At 50.3% G+C, this 16,425-nt stretch overlaps 7 protein-coding genes across 7 annotated transcripts in view; 3 read left to right on the top strand and 4 right to left on the bottom strand.

The window, feature by feature from the left end:
* The first annotated feature begins 352 nt into the window (after positions 1–352).
* CC84DRAFT_786601 (uncharacterized protein) lies at positions 353–1,586 on the top strand. Its single transcript, XM_018187380.1, has one exon. It carries the CDS (start codon positions 543–545, stop codon positions 1,371–1,373), a length of 831 nt encoding a protein of 276 aa, XP_018036918.1. The 5' UTR covers positions 353–542; the 3' UTR covers positions 1,374–1,586.
* A 1,260-nt stretch (positions 1,587–2,846) lies between these two features.
* On the bottom strand, positions 2,847–3,860 carry CC84DRAFT_786616 (uncharacterized protein). The gene has a single exon (XM_018187381.1). The coding sequence runs from the start codon at positions 3,769–3,771 to the stop codon at positions 3,019–3,021; it is 753 nt and encodes a 250-aa protein (XP_018036917.1). The 5' UTR covers positions 3,772–3,860; the 3' UTR covers positions 2,847–3,018.
* Positions 3,861–3,949: 89 nt separating this feature from the next.
* On the top strand, positions 3,950–5,254 carry CC84DRAFT_1090564 (uncharacterized protein; the record flags this gene model as incomplete). The annotated part of the gene is made up of 4 exons (XM_018174361.1): positions 3,950–4,141; positions 4,197–4,672; positions 4,725–4,795; positions 4,845–5,254. 4 exons carry the CDS (start codon positions 3,950–3,952, stop codon positions 5,252–5,254), a joined length of 1,149 nt encoding a protein of 382 aa, XP_018036916.1.
* A 3,264-nt stretch (positions 5,255–8,518) lies between these two features.
* CC84DRAFT_1246172 (uncharacterized protein) lies at positions 8,519–10,035 on the top strand (the record flags this gene model as incomplete). Its single annotated transcript, XM_018184190.1, has 1 exon — positions 8,519–10,035. Exon 1 carries the CDS (start codon positions 8,776–8,778, stop codon positions 10,033–10,035), a length of 1,260 nt encoding a protein of 419 aa, XP_018036915.1. The 5' UTR covers positions 8,519–8,775.
* Positions 10,036–13,967: 3,932 nt separating this feature from the next.
* CC84DRAFT_1217753 (uncharacterized protein) lies at positions 13,968–14,534 on the bottom strand (the record flags this gene model as incomplete). The annotated part of the gene is made up of 2 exons (XM_018182924.1): positions 13,968–14,235; positions 14,311–14,534. 2 exons carry the CDS (start codon positions 14,532–14,534, stop codon positions 13,968–13,970), a joined length of 492 nt encoding a protein of 163 aa, XP_018036914.1.
* A 15-nt stretch (positions 14,535–14,549) lies between these two features.
* Positions 14,550–14,939, bottom strand: CC84DRAFT_1092099 (uncharacterized protein; the record flags this gene model as incomplete). Its single annotated transcript, XM_018174433.1, has 2 exons — positions 14,550–14,831; positions 14,871–14,939. Coding segments are annotated over 2 exons (351 nt in total), but the record flags the coding sequence as incomplete, so codon positions are not given.
* A 1,114-nt stretch (positions 14,940–16,053) lies between these two features.
* The window catches only part of CC84DRAFT_1146785 (HET-domain-containing protein), a gene marked incomplete at its 3' end in the record, with an annotated part of 3,832 nt that continues 3,460 nt past the window's right edge, over positions 16,054–16,425 (bottom strand). Inside the window, exon 4 of the mRNA XM_018176568.1 lies at positions 16,054–16,387. Within this exon, the coding sequence (XP_018036912.1) occupies positions 16,054–16,387 (334 nt within the window). The remainder of the gene's footprint in view (positions 16,388–16,425) is intronic.

The raw sequence follows: 16,425 nt of genomic DNA, 5'->3' as shown, positions 1-16,425 counted from the left end.
GTCGTGCTTTGGCTTGGTCTGCTTCTTGACTCCAGAGATAGTCTTGCTAGAAGTCTTCAACGGGATAGGGAACTTGAGGACCGGTGCGGGAGAGACAACTGTGCTTTTGGATGTCATGTTGGCAGGAATGATCATCGTAGCGTGAGTAATACTCGGATATCGATGGATTGTGGGAAGTTGCCAAAGATTTTCTGCAAATTATATATCCAGGTTCCCACACGACTGAAGACATAAATAGTAAACATGATTAATGCGTAATGAAAGGCATTGACCACGCACTATGCTTTCATAGAGACACTGTCAAGGTGAATGGTCGACGCCTTTGAAAGCGCATTGCTCTCGGGCTTGTAGACCTGTTTCTGACTCTTCCCTATATTATATTAAACCCCAGAATCTCCCAAACACAACTCCATAAACGTAAATACACTCGCAACAAACGCCCTGAAACCCTCCACAGGTCTCTCGGCAGCCAAGTTCCAAACGAAAACAGTTCGCCCAAATAGCATCTCCGTCTACACAAACCAATCACCAAAACCGTTACAATGGTTTCTGAGAACACCTCTGTTCCGCCGGCTCCGAAGCTTGCCCTGCCGCTACAGCACTACTTTCAATCCAAGTCCCAGCCCAAGCCCCAAGAGGCTCCGGTGATCACCCAGAAGGATACCAAGCGCGATCCCGAGCAAGAGCTTCGCGAGATCCTGGAATGGGCTCGAACTCTGGATGGCAGGGAGGATATTCGCACGAAGCCAACGAGCGAGCGAATGGCCCTGCTTGAGGGTCCGGTTGTGGACTTGATCTGCAACGACGAGGTCGTCGGCGAGATGCCACTTCGACTCCTCGTAGCCACTTCTGCTGTGGCCCGCAATGCGTTCATCGAGAAGGACGGCAAGAAGATCACCTCATTCGGCATCACTCAACCTGGTGTTGCTTTCGCGCTGAAGCACCTCGCCGAGTACCTTGTCAGCGTCATGAAGGTCAAGACGCGTTACTACGCTCTGGCCGCTACTACGTGTGCTCAAGACATTGATCTCCTACTAGTGGCGGACACACTTGGCTGGAGCCGATACGTCCACAACCTCCAAAATTATTGGTGGGCCAAGCTCAAGAACGAGAACGTTTCCACCATGGGCTTCGATGCCGTGAGCGCCATGGACGAACGTGTTATGACTCACACGGATCACTTTAAGATCCTCAGCCTGTTCGTCGATAACTTTGCTTCGGATCCAAAGTACAAAGAGTGGCGCGACAAGCTCCCCAACATCGAGGCCGCAGTGCAACGTCGGGAGGCTGAGCGGGCCGAGCGTCAAAAGGAGCTGAAGGTCCAGCGCCGTCAGGAGAAGAAGGCGTGGGAGGAAGCGGCAACGAAGCAGTAGTTCGAGGGGAACCTTCGACCTGCGCGCGGCGGCCGCTCTGGGGGATATGGAATGGGCGTCTAGATTCCACCATATTGCACATCTGGTAGGGACGTTGGCTGTTGTCAAGCTTCACCTCCACCCGATACTACAAAGATGGGTGTACTGTCTGAATGGTCAACAAAGAATTCAAGTTAATGTTTCGCGACGACGACTGGTAAAGATGATTGATTCTAGCCAGGAGCATCGTTCGAATTTTCAATTACCCACTTGGGCTTCCATAAGCTACATGCTGTCATCCGTACTTAGCTGTGGTACTCTCGGGTAGAAGGCATACCTGAATACAGTTTCTGGATTTCAATAGTACAATTCAACATTTTCATCGCTGACATAGTGCCGTGCCAAAATTTCATTTTCCCATTTTACTTTGAGATGAGCAATATTGTATGTCGTCCTCTGAAATACTACTGCGTGTGAACATCAGGATGTGCAAAGAGATCTCTAGGAGAGATCCCAACGATCGCAAAATTCTGCGCTGTCAAGCTTGCGGGAAACTTCCGATCCATTTAGAATCCAGAATTTCAGCGTCGAGACGGCGAGGGAGCCTATGCATGACGAAAATAATGAGCAACCTTGAACAGGCGACGGCCGCGCATCGGGATATCAGACAGTAGATTCGCCGATGATATCCTAGATCGAAATCGGCCCTTTCAAGCGGTACTTGATGATACACATATCGGCGGCCGTTGTAATGTAATGGTCATGATCAACACCTAAGAACATCGACTGTCGCTTTCCAATAGTTGCGCCGGCAAAGCATGAACGTCCGTTTGCGCATGGGATTTTTGTTTAGTTTTGCTCCCTGTCTAGGAAACGTAGGCTTTGCTTTAACACCACCAAATGTACGATCAGATGAATCCAGTGTGGGGTTTTATGGAGGTGGTCGTACTATGCCTTCTTACATTGTCCTGGGAAGACAGACGCAGTGCCCGCGCCTGACGAGAACGCGCATCAGCGCGGAGAGCGCTGCGCGATAGCCTCGCGCGTGCAGGCCGATCGGGAGAAGAAGAAGCTCGCACAGAAGCAGCGCAAGGAGCAATCAGCCGCTGGGCGCCAGAAGCGATCCGACGTTGTTGCGAAAGTCCACAGCGGCGGCACTGTTGTGGACGTCGTGGAGGCGGATATGTTGGGATTGGGTTGCCAAGGCATTCGTGCTTGAACAGCCTGAGCTTTGTCCCCGTCATCAACTCCACGTGGGGCGAGCATTCGGGCGCTCGGGTGCTTGCATCTGGAATCTGATATCGAGAGTGGTTTGCGGTCATTGGCGTTCAGATTGTTCAAGAAATTTGATATTGCATGGAAGCCGGCGCTATAGGGCGCGTGCGATGTACTGACATCCTTCCAGAAAGGTCGGCAAAGTCGGCGTGATGGAAATGACGTATCGATTGGAGTTTGTCTTATCTTGGCGTCGTCAGGTCTTCGCTTCGCGGGGACGGCGCCCTTCATGGTGTAGGCGCCATTGTTGCTCCATATACAATGGCGAAATTGTCAAATATTCTCCGTCATTTGCAATGTGATGTGCTCTTCGTCCTGCGATCCTCGTGGCGCGCCTAGCGTACCCGCTGCAAGCAGCCACCTTAGTGCGGTGGTGCGTGGTCTCGGGGTATTATTTTCCGTCCACGACGCATGTCCAACCGAGTCCAGATCCCAGGAACGCGCACCCGGTCCCCCTTTGCACACATTGGTACCCATCAGAACGTGTTTGGCGCGTTTGAAATGTCTCGAAACAGTACAAGATTAGCGACTTTGTCTCCTGACTCGGAGTGCTGACGAGAACTGTGCGCGAGGTGGTCGTGCGGACGACGTGCAGAAAGCGGCAGCTCTCCCCCGCCCCCCAGCCGTGCCGGTCAAGATGAAACCGGCTGCCGAGATTAACGGGCACAGGGATTGCGGCGTGGGTGCGTAAACACACATGCAACCCCTGTATCGAGAGACGGGAAGTGCGGAGGCCTCTTTGGATCTCGACTCCCGATGAATGGGGAAAGTGCAGCGACGGTGCAAAACGTTCAGATGTTTGGTTGCACAGTTTGACACGCGTCGGGTACCACCACGACTTCACGAAACAAAAAGGCGTCTTGACCACCCATCTGTCGTTGTCGTGCACACGTTGACGGCAATTTGAGCGATGGTGGAGGGTAGGGCAGCAGCTGATGGTGGTGCTGTCGTCTCTCCTCGGCTCGTAGCGCTCGACTGCGCGCGCGGAGCAAGCTACGAAAGCGCAACATGGGGCCGTCCAACTCGTCGACAATCGGTGTCGCCCGCTGTCAGTGCACTGCGCCGCGTGGGTCTCACGACTGTTGGCGTCCCAGGATCGTGGGCTGAGGAACGAGAGCATCCACCAACGGCCGTTTCGGAACATAGCAGCTCACGCGTATCTCATCTTGGAGTCCCCACCTCGGATCCTATGCTTGCTCTCGCGATTCCAAGTATTGCACGCTCTCATCTGTCATTACCTCCTTCCCAAGACTTCTCGATGACTGCTGCTCGACTATAGCACTTCCGGGGCATCGCACGAATGAACCGGCAGCCACAACATTATGTGGCTGCGACCTCGAGCGAGCGATGGCGCTGATAGCATCACCAACTACGTGAATCCGGAGAAGGAGCTGAACGCAGGATTGTGGTCTCTATTTGCGGGCGCGACAGTATTCTTGGGTCTACGGCTCTACTGTAAGATCACTCGTCGCCATGGGCTATGGTACGATGACTACATTCTCATTCTCGCATGGGTAAGTAAATCTCGGTCGCTCGCACATAGACCCTTTCATGCTAACACTGCCGTAGAGTATGCTGTTACTCACTGATGCGATGATCTCGCATCAATACGCGACCGGCTACGTCCCGAAAAATGGATCGAAATGGGATGATCGAATGCACATCTTGATTAACATCTCCTCTTGTACCAACGTCCTTGGCCAAGCTTGGAGCAAGACCGCATTCGGTGTCACACTCCTCAAACTCACCAATCGCTATCAGCAATGGATCATCTACTTTTGTATAATCACGATGAACGTGTGGATGGCTGTGAAAGTTATCTTTCAGTGGGCAAAGTTGTGCGATGAGAAGAGCTATGACGTTTGGTACCGGCTTGATTTTTGCATCGACAAGACCTTCCGCGACGACTTCAAGGAAGCTGGAAACATCTACAACATTATAATGGACTTTGTCTTCGCATTTTTTCCCTGGTGGATTACCTGGAAGCTGGACATGAGGAAAAGCGAGAAGATAGGCCTTTGCATCACGATGAGCCTGGGAGTCGTGTAAGTAAAATCCTGACCTCACTGCAACACGGTGCCGACTAATGTCACTCAGTGTCGCGATAGTTGCGGCTGTCCGCGTAGCCTGGAAAGACGAAGGCAACAAACGCGATCCCTACTACTACCGTAAGCTTTCAACGTATCCATATCTGCTTTCTCAATTGACCCAGCATAGAACGTAACGGCATATCAAATGTCTGGTACTCCTCCGAAGTCGCTGGCACGATCCTCGTCCAATGTATACCTGTCTTGCGTCCCTTCCTTCGCGAAGTCCAACGCTCTTTCACTTCTAAGCGCCTCCCGTCCGAGAGCACCACACCCAACCGCAGCTGGGCCTGGACTGTCAGCAAAAAGCGAGATAGCACCATCTATGACACCCCTCAGATCCACATGGACTTCAAAGCTCTTGAAGGCACCGGTGGGACCAACGGCCTAAACTTCGGCTTCAACGAGACCAAGATTTCAAGCAACGCGGGGCTTGAGCTGGAAACCATACGAGAACTGGAAAGCGAAGAGAAAGGGGGGATTACTAGGGGCCGGAGCTTCAGAACGGTTACTTCGAAGCGGTCCGAGCATCTTTTCTGATACCATGGGCTATTTTAGGGTTGTGAAACGGGCAGGCGTTTGGATGCAAGGTGTCTCGTCTGTGTATAGAGACGTAATGGCGTTTGTACGGGGAGACACATGGCCCGACGCCGAAAAGCACTCATTAACAGTAACGCTTTCGTATGTACGAGGAAAATGTATTATATATGGCATGATCAATGGCGATATCTACAAACCAAGCTCGAAGTGTTAAGATGGTTGTAGCTGCGCATGTTCCAGCATCGGTTATTGAGAAAGCTCGCCTCTCATTGTTCCGCTTTCCTTCAGGTTAGGCTGTTCTGGATTTCCGACTAGGGATCTCCAACTGCACTCGCCTGACGAAACGTCACAGAACAAGACAAGATAGATCGAGGGGCACGGGGACGGTTATCTTCTTTACATGTGGAGCTGCCTAGCTGGGTATGCCCGACACAACACTGAAACTCTTATACGCGTAGGTACCTGTGGTAGGGTGCAGCCGCCAAGCACAGAGGAAGACCCTCAATGTGTCGCACGCATTTCGCCCAAACACACCATCACCTAAACGAATCACTCGCCCCTTGCGTCGGCCTTGAACTCATAATAGGTTAATCAGGAAATATGCTACAGTCTTTTGGATGACTCAAAGCTGGTTTCACCAGATTGGTAACCTACTGTGGAGCCATACTGGGTCACGTGATATATTCCAGGTCCACGTAGGCGCGCATGTACTGCAGCTGCGTGCTTGATGACGCCACATTCCGATTTGATCAACGAGAAGAGAGTATTTAAGTACTTCTAGGGGGGTGAATGTAATTACTTGTTGGCAGCTCAACATTTATTGATTGCCGGTCAGTGGATTTGGGTATCACAATATGATCACGTGATTGCAACATCCCTTTGCCTATGTGCAATCACAACGGGGCACTAGAAGGCGAGCTGCAAAGCGGAGGACATCCAATTTTACTAGACTTGGAAGTACGCAATCGCGATTTGCACCGTCAATAGAAGTGCTAAACGTCTACGTCGGCTGTTTTTACCACTCTGCCGTCTCTGATCAGAGAAAGGTTACAATCACATGATGATCCTTTGAGAGCTTGATTGGGGATGCCATTCATTTCATTGGCTCTGTATGACAACTTTTGCGTTTCCAGAGACAATGAACGGATCAAAAGTACGCCACATGGGCGCTTGTGGCGTGAGACGTGAACAGAAATGCGCTTTTCAAGATTGATTCGAAAGGCATAGGTAAATTAATGTCCAAGGAGAAATCAATCGTGTTTGTCTTTCGGGGATGCTTAATAAAATTTCTCCCTCTGATTGAGTGGGTTTCCGGGTAGGACATGGTACAAACGCCGAGCCTGGCTCTTGCTGCTGACAGTTCGAGATCTCAGTCACTCAACAACGACAATGAAACGCAGTTAAGGTAATCGCAAAGCAAAAGGAATCTGGTCCTGAAGGGAGTGCGGCGGCGTTAAGCGTTGGAAAAGCGCCCTCAAACTCACGACTACACCGCAGTGAGTGGACGGTCGTGACCCGAAAGCTGCACCTCCGCTAGTACTCAGAGCCGTGAACTCTACCGGCTCCATCTTCCCCATCTGGTGCAGATTCTCTGCAAGACGACGCCCGAGCACAACCTATTCCCCCTCCTGGATCATGCCACGACTGGATCAGTGGTGGAGCGACGCACCATATTCCATGTGGTGGTATTTTCGACATATGCACAGGTCAACCTGATCCTGGACAAACTGCAACCGGGTTGCAACATCCCATTCAAGTCTGCAGCAGCTAAAATACTCACGAAAAGCTCTTGACACCATTTACTATGAACAATTGCACCGAAAACACCACCAGTGCCGGGTTCCGGTCGAAAATCTGCAAGAGTTGCACGTTGGATGAAATGCAACTGCACTGGCACCGGGTTCTTATGCAGCCTTCAAATCATGACTCTTGCTCATCGATTCCAGCAGGAACATGGCCAAGACTGAATGCGCAGAGAATTCCTACACCCCAAGGATTTTGTATTTGCACCGAAATAGTTTATGTATTGTATACCCCTGTCCCACTATGCTGGTGTCATGCGTGCAGTCACGAATATTTTGCAAATGCACTGCACGCAAGCATGAGGGTGATAGAAATCTTCACATGTATCCAATTTCGAGACGTTGTGTTCCGAGATCGATACCCCACACTTAATCCTACTTTCTGCTCACATTCACTGACTTCTTTTGCGCAACCAGATCTACGCACCAAGACAGCAAACGTTGTCTCTGATAAAAAGCGACTTTCACGGGGTGGACAAAAAGATCAAATATCCAATCGCTTCCTTACTTCGCGAACGGCTAGGCAGATTGGGCCGCGATGTCCCTACGGCAAAGAGTTTGTTCCCCTGGATCTCAACTGGCAAGAGCTCATATAATATTGCACGGTCCGCAGGGGTATTTGCATCATTCCACTATTTTGAGAGGCACCATATATCAACGACATTGTAAGGAAGCTGCTGGGTACATCGTCAATGCGTCCTTCTCGGAGCACAGAGTTCTATTCCCTCTTGACTAGGCATTCGCGAGGTATTCACCCATCATGGATTGACTGAACTACCTTTCTACTTGTATGTTAGAAATCACACGACCGTGGCCAAAAATAAGAAGTTCCCCAAGTGATGTACCTCTATTCCATAGAACGCTGGGTCCAGTGAAAGCAGAGCAGGACCCATGCTTCCGGATTAACGTTGAGAGTGGATGGATGTATAATTCGGGTCCCAACCAAGGCAACGATTGTTATGCTAGTCTCCATTGGACATTTGGTAAATCGCCCTTTGTTCCTCTTGCGCAAGTTTGAGCTATTGGTGCGATTTTCCTGAGCAATGTAAGAATAGAGAAGCCTCAATAGAGATGTAAAGGATGCACTTACTATCAATTGAACTTATAATCGAGTGTGATTATGGTGCAGGCTACTAAACACTGACTTAGTTCTATACTAGTGGCATGTTAGGTTTACAAGAGCGGTACTGTCAAATCAGGGCACTGCATGTATTTCAAGCCAGCTGGGCTTGTCAACATAATGAATTAGTTGAACTAAATCGTTAATATAGCCCATTTGAACTTGGTGAGTATCCGTCAGATTCGCCGCATCCGCCTGGCAGCCGCTCCTTTGAAATAATGTTTGGACGATAGGCCAACCATTCTGCGATAAGGGATAATGGAGTAACTTACTATAATCTTCATTTAGCTACGGGTGAAAGCACATAAATTACGTGTGCAGCACAAGAAGAGATCGTGGTCCTTTGTAGATCACAATGAAGTATTGGCCAAGTTCGGGTTCTTATCATGGGTCTAATTATATTAAACAAAGGAACCTTCTTTGTTGGAGCCAATCTTTAGTTGACAAAGCAATCCGAAGCTGAGTGTCTGTCGTTCTTTTCTATGCACCAGACCTGGCATGATAAATATATACGAGTTGACGGGACGGCTATGCTGTAGAAACCGTATCATACCAACTTTCACACAAATTCATAGATCATATGAACGGATATTCCAATCATGGTCCAGACGAGAACCAAAAATTATGGACATCCAGCACCGGATATAGAACCATCCTGGCTCGACGTAAGGACCAAAGAACCGGGCGAGCGAATAATTCCAGATCAGAAATCAGTCTTAAGGCGCGCCTCCATTTACAAAAACCTCTCAGCGTCTGCCTATGTATCTGGACACGGCAGGTCCAGGTCTGGGAACCCGAATGCTCCTATTATTGTGGAACCAGTGTCTTCATCGCCTCTACAATCCCAAGCATCTGATCGGAGTTCGCCTCTGCAGTCAGTTCCCGAAAACGATCCTGGAAATGACTCACCCCCTTCTAACGGCGGCGGACCTTGGCCTGGTCCTGCCGTGATCCAATGCGACGATTTCGGACACTGTGGAACTACACATTGCACTCTTCCATTAAGGCAATGTTTATGGCGAATTGCGCCTCAAGCAGGTGTTGCACCTGCGCCAGGTAATCCTGCAGGCCAGCCTCACAATGCTCTAACAACATGCGGACTCTGCCGTGCACACAGACGCCTCTATCATCTTAGTGTGATTAGGAAGTACGCGAAGCGTGAGAGGAGCACCGGATTCAGAGCACGGCTCTGCCGAGATTGCGAACGAGACGAGGCCAAATTGTATTGGGATCGGCATCTACGGCCGATGCCATGGACTACGTCTTCCCTCCAAGACATTGTCAGTTGGCCCAGCCCACAAAATCAAGGAAATCAGGATCTATGCATCTGCGTTGAAACCGTCAATAGTATTCACTTCACAACTTTAGGAGGTCCCTCGTTTCTGTGCTGCGGATGCCGAGACAAATACTTCCTTGATGAGATAGTTGGTCCTCAAAGAGCGGTGGAGACGATGTTGATCAACAAAAAGAAAGCTTTAATCAAAGGTGATCGTCGGCTTGCCAACAACGCTTCAGATAAGATTTCACAAAGCAGATACAATAATAGATACGCCCGGCGTATTGGACGTGCTTGTCCTTGTGGTAATGAATCAGAACCAATCCATGTTGGTCAACCCAGGCCATACATAGTATATTGCCAGGCTTGTATGGGTGTGAGGATAGACGGGCAAAAATTACCTCCAGATCTGCTGAAGGATAGACTTGCTCCCAGGCGGAATGTAGGTACAAGGAACGGAACGAGATGGGGAAAGACCAAAGGGCCACAAAAGGCTCCACGCCATCCGGATTTTCGGGTAAACATTGAAAGAGGATGGCTAAAGAAACAAGATATCAACGACGATTTGATTGATGGGATTTGAGTTAACGTCTATCCCGTAGGCCAGGAAAACCCACCGTGTAGAAAATTATGATAAAAGGTATGAAGTTGAGTGTAAGTGTATTGTATTGCTCAGGCGGGAAAACCTGCCTATATAGAGTTAGGCTAGTCGGTTGCACCTGCCAGGTGCCTGCGGAGTCTCCTTCCGTCAATAGTCCTCCCACCTGGAGGTGCCTACAGTGACTAGCATAGATGAGCTATAAGCATAGCATACCAATACTCGCCCATTGTGACGGGTTATCATGGTCCTTAGTCCTTCTCGTGCATGTAGAAATATTCTTAGTATGACCGCTGATCGGCGGGTTGCCGTAGAAAAGTCCTTTCAGGGTGATCGAGCAAACCGCGCGGTTTAGACAGTGTCCAGGCGGAGTGATCAAACAGGTGATCAAGCAAGCGAGTCACTCGCTGTGATCAATCGCCATTGGCGATTCGGGACTTCAGATCCGTGAGCAGAGGCAAGGGCAAAGCCTTAGTGCAAAGGTCGGCAAGATTGTCTTTGGAGGCGACGTGTTCGATCACGAACTCGTTGTTGTGATATCGTTCCCGTACAAAATGGTAGTGGACGGCGATATGCTTTGAACGAGCGCTGATCTTGGAGTCTTGGATGAGCGACATGGCGGCTTGATTGTCGACCAGGAGCTTGAATTGCCAGTGATCAACGTTGTCAAGCAATTCAATTAGGGCCTGTCGCGCCCAAGCAAGATGAGTGGCGGCGTAGGACGCAGCCATATACTCAGCCTCCATGGTTGACTTTGCCACACAGCTTTGACGTTTCGACGACCAAGCAACGGTGGAGCCGTTGAGCTTCATGAGATAGCTAGAGAACGATTTCGCGTTATCGGGATCTGAGCCAAATGAGGCGTCTGTGTACATGGCGACTTCAGATCGCGCATCCTGATTGATTATGATCCTGAAGTCAACGCTGCCTCGCAAGTAACGCAACACCTGGGCAGCGAGTGTCACGTGTTAATCAGACGGGTTTGCATTGTATGACCCCAGCATGCTGACCGTGTATGACAAGTCTAGGCGAGAGACTATGGCGAGGAAATTGATTGATCCAACGATTGATTGATGACGGCGTTGACGTTCCTCATCGACAGGCTCGTCGGAGCGAGGCAGAAAGTGGTTTGGGTTAAGCGGCGTCTTGCGAGCGTTACACTTGTCCATGTCATAGCGACGCAGGACAGCATTGATGTAGGTTCGCTGATGAAGGTAGATTCGACGGCGTCTATTGCCGTCGACGTTGTCGTCATAATTGAACTCCAGCCCAAGCAATAGCTTGGGACGGCCGAGGTCCTTCATGCGGAATTGCTGACTAGTAGCGGTCATGAAGGCAGTGACTGCCTCAGGTTCCCCAGCCATGAGGACGTCGTCGACGTAGATGCCGATAATAAGGTCCTTGTTAATGAATACGCATGGATCGAACGACGCTGCGATAAAGCCTAGTTGTCGAAGCCATTCATGGAGTACGTTGTACCATTCATGGCCTGATTGCTTGAGTCTGTAAAGGGCTTTTCGAAGTCTTAGCGCTTGGACGCTAGGGTTGCCAACGCCTGGTGGGCAATGAGCGTATATGATGTGTTTAAGCATGCTGTTTAGGGACGCTGCGTCGAAGTCCATTTGCCGAAGTATCCAGTTCATGTAGAGTGATAGCCAAATGATGAGTCGTAGGCTGTTATAGCGCATGACTGGGGAGTAGGTATTGTTGTAGTCGACGCCAGGTCGCTGTGAAAAGCCTTGGGCGACGAGGCGTGCCTTGCGTTTGATAATATTGCCTTGTTCATTCTTCTTTGCGTCAAAAACCCATTGTGTGCCAATAAGCCTTATGCTTAGAGGCAGATCTTCTATGTTTATGATATCGTACGTTCCGTTCGTCTCGTAAGCGCGGATCTCGTGGGCGATGGGCGGGCGCCATAGCGGAGCGTTTGTGTCGCTCATAGCTTCAGCATACGTGCGAGGGATGTCTTCGCCAGTGGCAGTAGCGGCGTATGCGAGGATCTCGTCAGGTGGGATCGCCATTGGCGATTCTGTGGCGTCAGCAAAACGCGCGTTTTGTGATTCACGGGCTTTGAGTGATGGCATGACTGTTCGGCCAGAGCGCGTCGTTGTTGAGGTGTTAGAGGCAGGCGTTGAACGTGAAGATCCTGGCACTGATGAATGCGGAGATCCTGGCGCGGCAGAGCCACTGCGTGTGGTTCCTTGTCGTCGCGAGCCGCCTCGCGATGGGCCAGATGGCGAAGACCCAGTCACGGGCGGCGGCATGTTCGACGCTGTCCTTCGCACTGGCGAAGGTGGTATCTCAAAAGGTGTTTGTGGGTCCTCCATATTCGCCGGACCAGGCTTGGGGTGGCACATATCGAGTCGCTTGGTTGAGACTACAGGTCGGACTGCGTGGTTTAGAAGGTCGCTGTCATCATCCATAGTGGGCGAAAAGTGTGAAGGAGCCTTCCAGTGGGAGAAGGATTGAAACTGAACGTTGCGCGATTTAACGATTACGTGCCACTCAGGTACGTAAACGCGGGCGACCTTGGTGTCGCGGCCGTAGCCAACGAAGACGCCCTGTTCTGCGCGATGGAGCAGCTTGGAGTTAGGAGCGCGAGCCTCCTTTGGTATGTGAAGATACGCCTTGATGCCGAATGGGCGTATGTGTTTGATTGCTGGCTTGCGATTGAACAGGCGTTCATGAGGCGTCTGGTGTAACTTATCTGACGTGTGGGGTGTAATGTTGGTAATAAACGTCGCCGACGCGATTGCTTTAGGCCAGAGGAACAGCATGGTGTCACTGTTAATTATAGAGTGAGCCATTTGCGTTATAGTTTGATTGAATCGCTCAGCAACGCCATTGAGCTCGTGAGCGTAGGGTGGTATGGTATGGTGTTCGATGCCCTTACGTGAAAAGTACTTTTGGAGTTCGCCAGCCAAGTACTCACCACCATTGTCTGATTTGAAACGGCGTATCGTGGCGTTGAACTGCCTAGCAGCGAATTTAACAAAGTTGATGATAGCTTGGGCGGCGTCCGCTTTCTTCTTGAGGAACTTGACCCAGGCGAAGTGGGTACAATCGTCAACGAAGGAGATGTAGTACCGTGAGCCACTTAGGCTCTTGCGTGAGAATTTGCCTGAGAGGTCTAAGTGTATAACCTCCAATGGTTTCGTCGGTCGTGGACGCGTCGCTACGTTATGTGTGGGACGGCAATGCTTTAACTTAGATAATATGCAGGTTTCACACTTAAAGCCATTAGGCATCACTGGGATGAGGTAACCGTCACGGTAGTGGCGTTCTGGATTATTGATTAGACGGTGTCTAATGGCGTGATGGAACTCCTTAAAGGAGCTAAAGTGGGCGACCTCCATTATTGAGATTAAGGTCGTTGATAAATCGCGCCTCTCGGCTGGGTGTATTGGGGTTTAATAGTTTGGCAGACTGGCAAGGCCTATAGGAATCGCTAGTGTTAATTTCGAGTGACTTAATGGCGGCGGCGAGTCCTTAGTCTGGATCTATATGGTACCGTTGACGTAACGCGCCCATAAAGTAGTTTTACCTTGTCGTGTGAGGTACACGTCATTCTTCAAGCCGGCGAGCTTGTATCAATTTCGGACGTATACCCACGAGAATAGGCATATATGGTAAAGTTCACTAGAGTAGAGGGCGTTGGTCAGTTCGGCGATGTTTATCAAGCTGTTAGGTAGTTGGTAGCGCAGTCTAACCGTCCCTACGCCTTTAATGGGTAACTTAATACCGCCGGCTATCGTGATTGTCCCACGCCCTAGTGAGAGCGTAGTAAAGTCATTAATAAAACCAGATATATGGCGCGAAGCGCCTATATTAAATAACTAAGAAGTGGTTGGATTGGTCTCTGCACCTACGCTTAGCTGACGGAGTGTAGAGGCATATGCACTTACTAGTTTATGGGCCTATTTCCCATTAGCGTTGATTTGTGGTGGGGAAGCCGTTGGCGTTAATAGTGGAGTGGTGAGGTTAACAACGTTGGCAGCGAATCCGTTAACTTCCGTGGTGGAGGAGTCGTCGTCGTCGTCGTCATCTACCTCATTATTAACGACTTTGGCGGAGTTACCTTTCTGTCGCTTATTACGTTTGCCAGCAGCGTCCTTGCCTTTAGATGGCATCTTCTTCTGCTGCTCCTTGTGTTTGCGAAGCTCGTTGCAGTTAGTGTAGACGTGGCTAATAAACGTTAGGTTGTGTTTTCGGCACTAAGTACATTCATTGGCGGTAGGAAAGGGCCTCTGGCTAGACCACGCGTTTTGTTGTCGCGCAGCTGTCTGGCGGGTAGCGTAGGCACTTAATGAATTAGTGGTGTCCAGTGAGTGTTTTTCGCTAATATCCAGGATCTTAGGCTCTATGTCCTGGAAGGCAGTAAGCTGGCGGGTGGCCAGGTTGTCAATGACGTTGTCCATGGTGTCAGGCAACGTCGCTAGGAAGAAAGAGCCTTTGACGTTATCGTCATTAAACATGGCCCTCATGGCGATAGCCACGGGCTATATTAACGATGCTGAACGCTTGGATATCCACGTCCATCGCTGGTGAAACTCATCAAGGTGGAGGCGCAGGTTGTCGCCATCGCGATACCACAGGTTGGTGAGGCTATGGAACAACATAATGGACGATTGGCCAGTGTCGCGATCAAAGCGGCTGGTTAGGTAGTCCCAGGCGGTGGGCGATGTCTCACAGTCAGCGACCTGCTGTGTTAGGTCGTTGTGAACAGAGGAGAGGATCATAATGAGAGCTTTGGTGTCGTCGGCGTCCCATGCGTCGATTGCCTCTGATCGAGCAGCCAGAGCAGCCGCTTCCGTGTTTACTGCGAGGGCAGCGGGTCGCGACTTCTTCTTGGAGATGATCGGCCATAGGCCAGCGTACCGGAAGGCGACGGTCTAGGCGGAGTGGTACTCTGGGAAGTTGTCGCCGCGTGCATTGAGCTTCGGCAGCGACGCAGGGTCAAGCTTGAACGAGAATGTCGACATGGTAATGGGGAGCCGTCAACGACGTTGACAAGTGACTCGTCAGCAGGGTAATCACCAGTGGTGACAGATGCTGTCGAAAGTGCTTTTGAGCGACTGTCACAGCGGCTGAAAGCGGAGATCCCAGAGCCAGTGGTGGATGAGGCAGCTGAGAGCAGCCGTCGACTGTTGACTGCAGCGGTGGTGGCAGCAGGCAGTGACGGGTAGCTAAGGGCAGCGGTGCAGTGGAATCGCCAGTGGCGGTAAGCGTGGCGATGCTTGCAGCTGTGGGTGTAGAGCGTAAAGCAACGCTCAGTAGGGCAGGCAGTGGAGCGCCAGGCTCATAACCTAATAAAAGGTATGAAGTTGAGTGTAAGTGTATTGTATTGCTCAGGCGGGAAAACCTGCCTATATAGAGTTAGGCTAGTCGGTTGCACCTGCCAGGTGCCTGCGGAGTCTCCTTCCGTCAACAAATTATGCGAGGTACCTCAGCTTCAAGTATTCATAGTTAGATATGAGTAGTAGAATAATTTATTCGCTACTATATATCGCGCACTGTAGCTCTTACTCTCTAAAGACAACACTTTGCATACAAATATTACGTGCACGTGGCTAAGTTCTTGCGCAAAATGTATTTTAGCTTCTTGTGAAGCTTAACACCACGCGGTGCTTAAATTGCATGTAACAAGTTAAAGATCTTTTCTACACCGAAACATTTCGTCAGTCCAGGTCTTCGAGGCTTAGATGTTTAGTGGCTCGTCTTACTATGTACATAGCAGCGTTGTGGCGAGCGAATCTAGACCCAGTCACAATGGTGGGTGGTACTTCGGTGAGGCGATGCCCGAACCAAGTCAGCACAGACCAGCTACGTAATCAGGTTCTTGTAATGTAAGTCTGTCATCGTCTAAGCTAAATTGTGGCTGTTCTGCTGTGGCTATACGCCTGTGCAAAATGCCCGTCAAATCAACATCACGGTAATTCTGAGTACATAAAGCTGCATTCCTGACATGTTCTCCTGGATCGAAAGCACTCTTCTAGTTACCTACTATCCTGTATCTAACTTTTTAAACTTGCGAATTATGCGCTTTAGGGACCTTGACTTTGTCGCTTCAACCTCTGCAGCCTTCTCTTGGTCTTTCGGGTCTAGGGACGTAGCTTGCAACGTTTCGAGTCGATCCCTTAGCTGCTTGCACCATTTGGAAGAAGGCCCTTGAATAGTTGTATATCCTCCTAGCGCGCGAGTGTACATAATCTTTGCCGTATCTTCCCGACCTATTGCAGCGAGTAGGTCACCAAAGCCGAACATCGAATGCAGCGCTGGTAGATATGACAGCAGTAGTGTTGAGCCAAGCGCCTCCTCGTAGCCTTGCAGCGCTCGACTGTACATAGCTTCTGCCTCTGCTAGCTTGCCTTGGTC

Source organism: Paraphaeosphaeria sporulosa (genome assembly GCF_001642045.1).
Source record: "Paraphaeosphaeria sporulosa strain AP3s5-JAC2a unplaced genomic scaffold CC84scaffold_5, whole genome shotgun sequence".
Taxonomy (NCBI): domain Eukaryota; kingdom Fungi; phylum Ascomycota; class Dothideomycetes; order Pleosporales; family Didymosphaeriaceae; genus Paraphaeosphaeria; species Paraphaeosphaeria sporulosa.
This window is presented reverse-complemented; position numbering and strand designations above follow the sequence as displayed.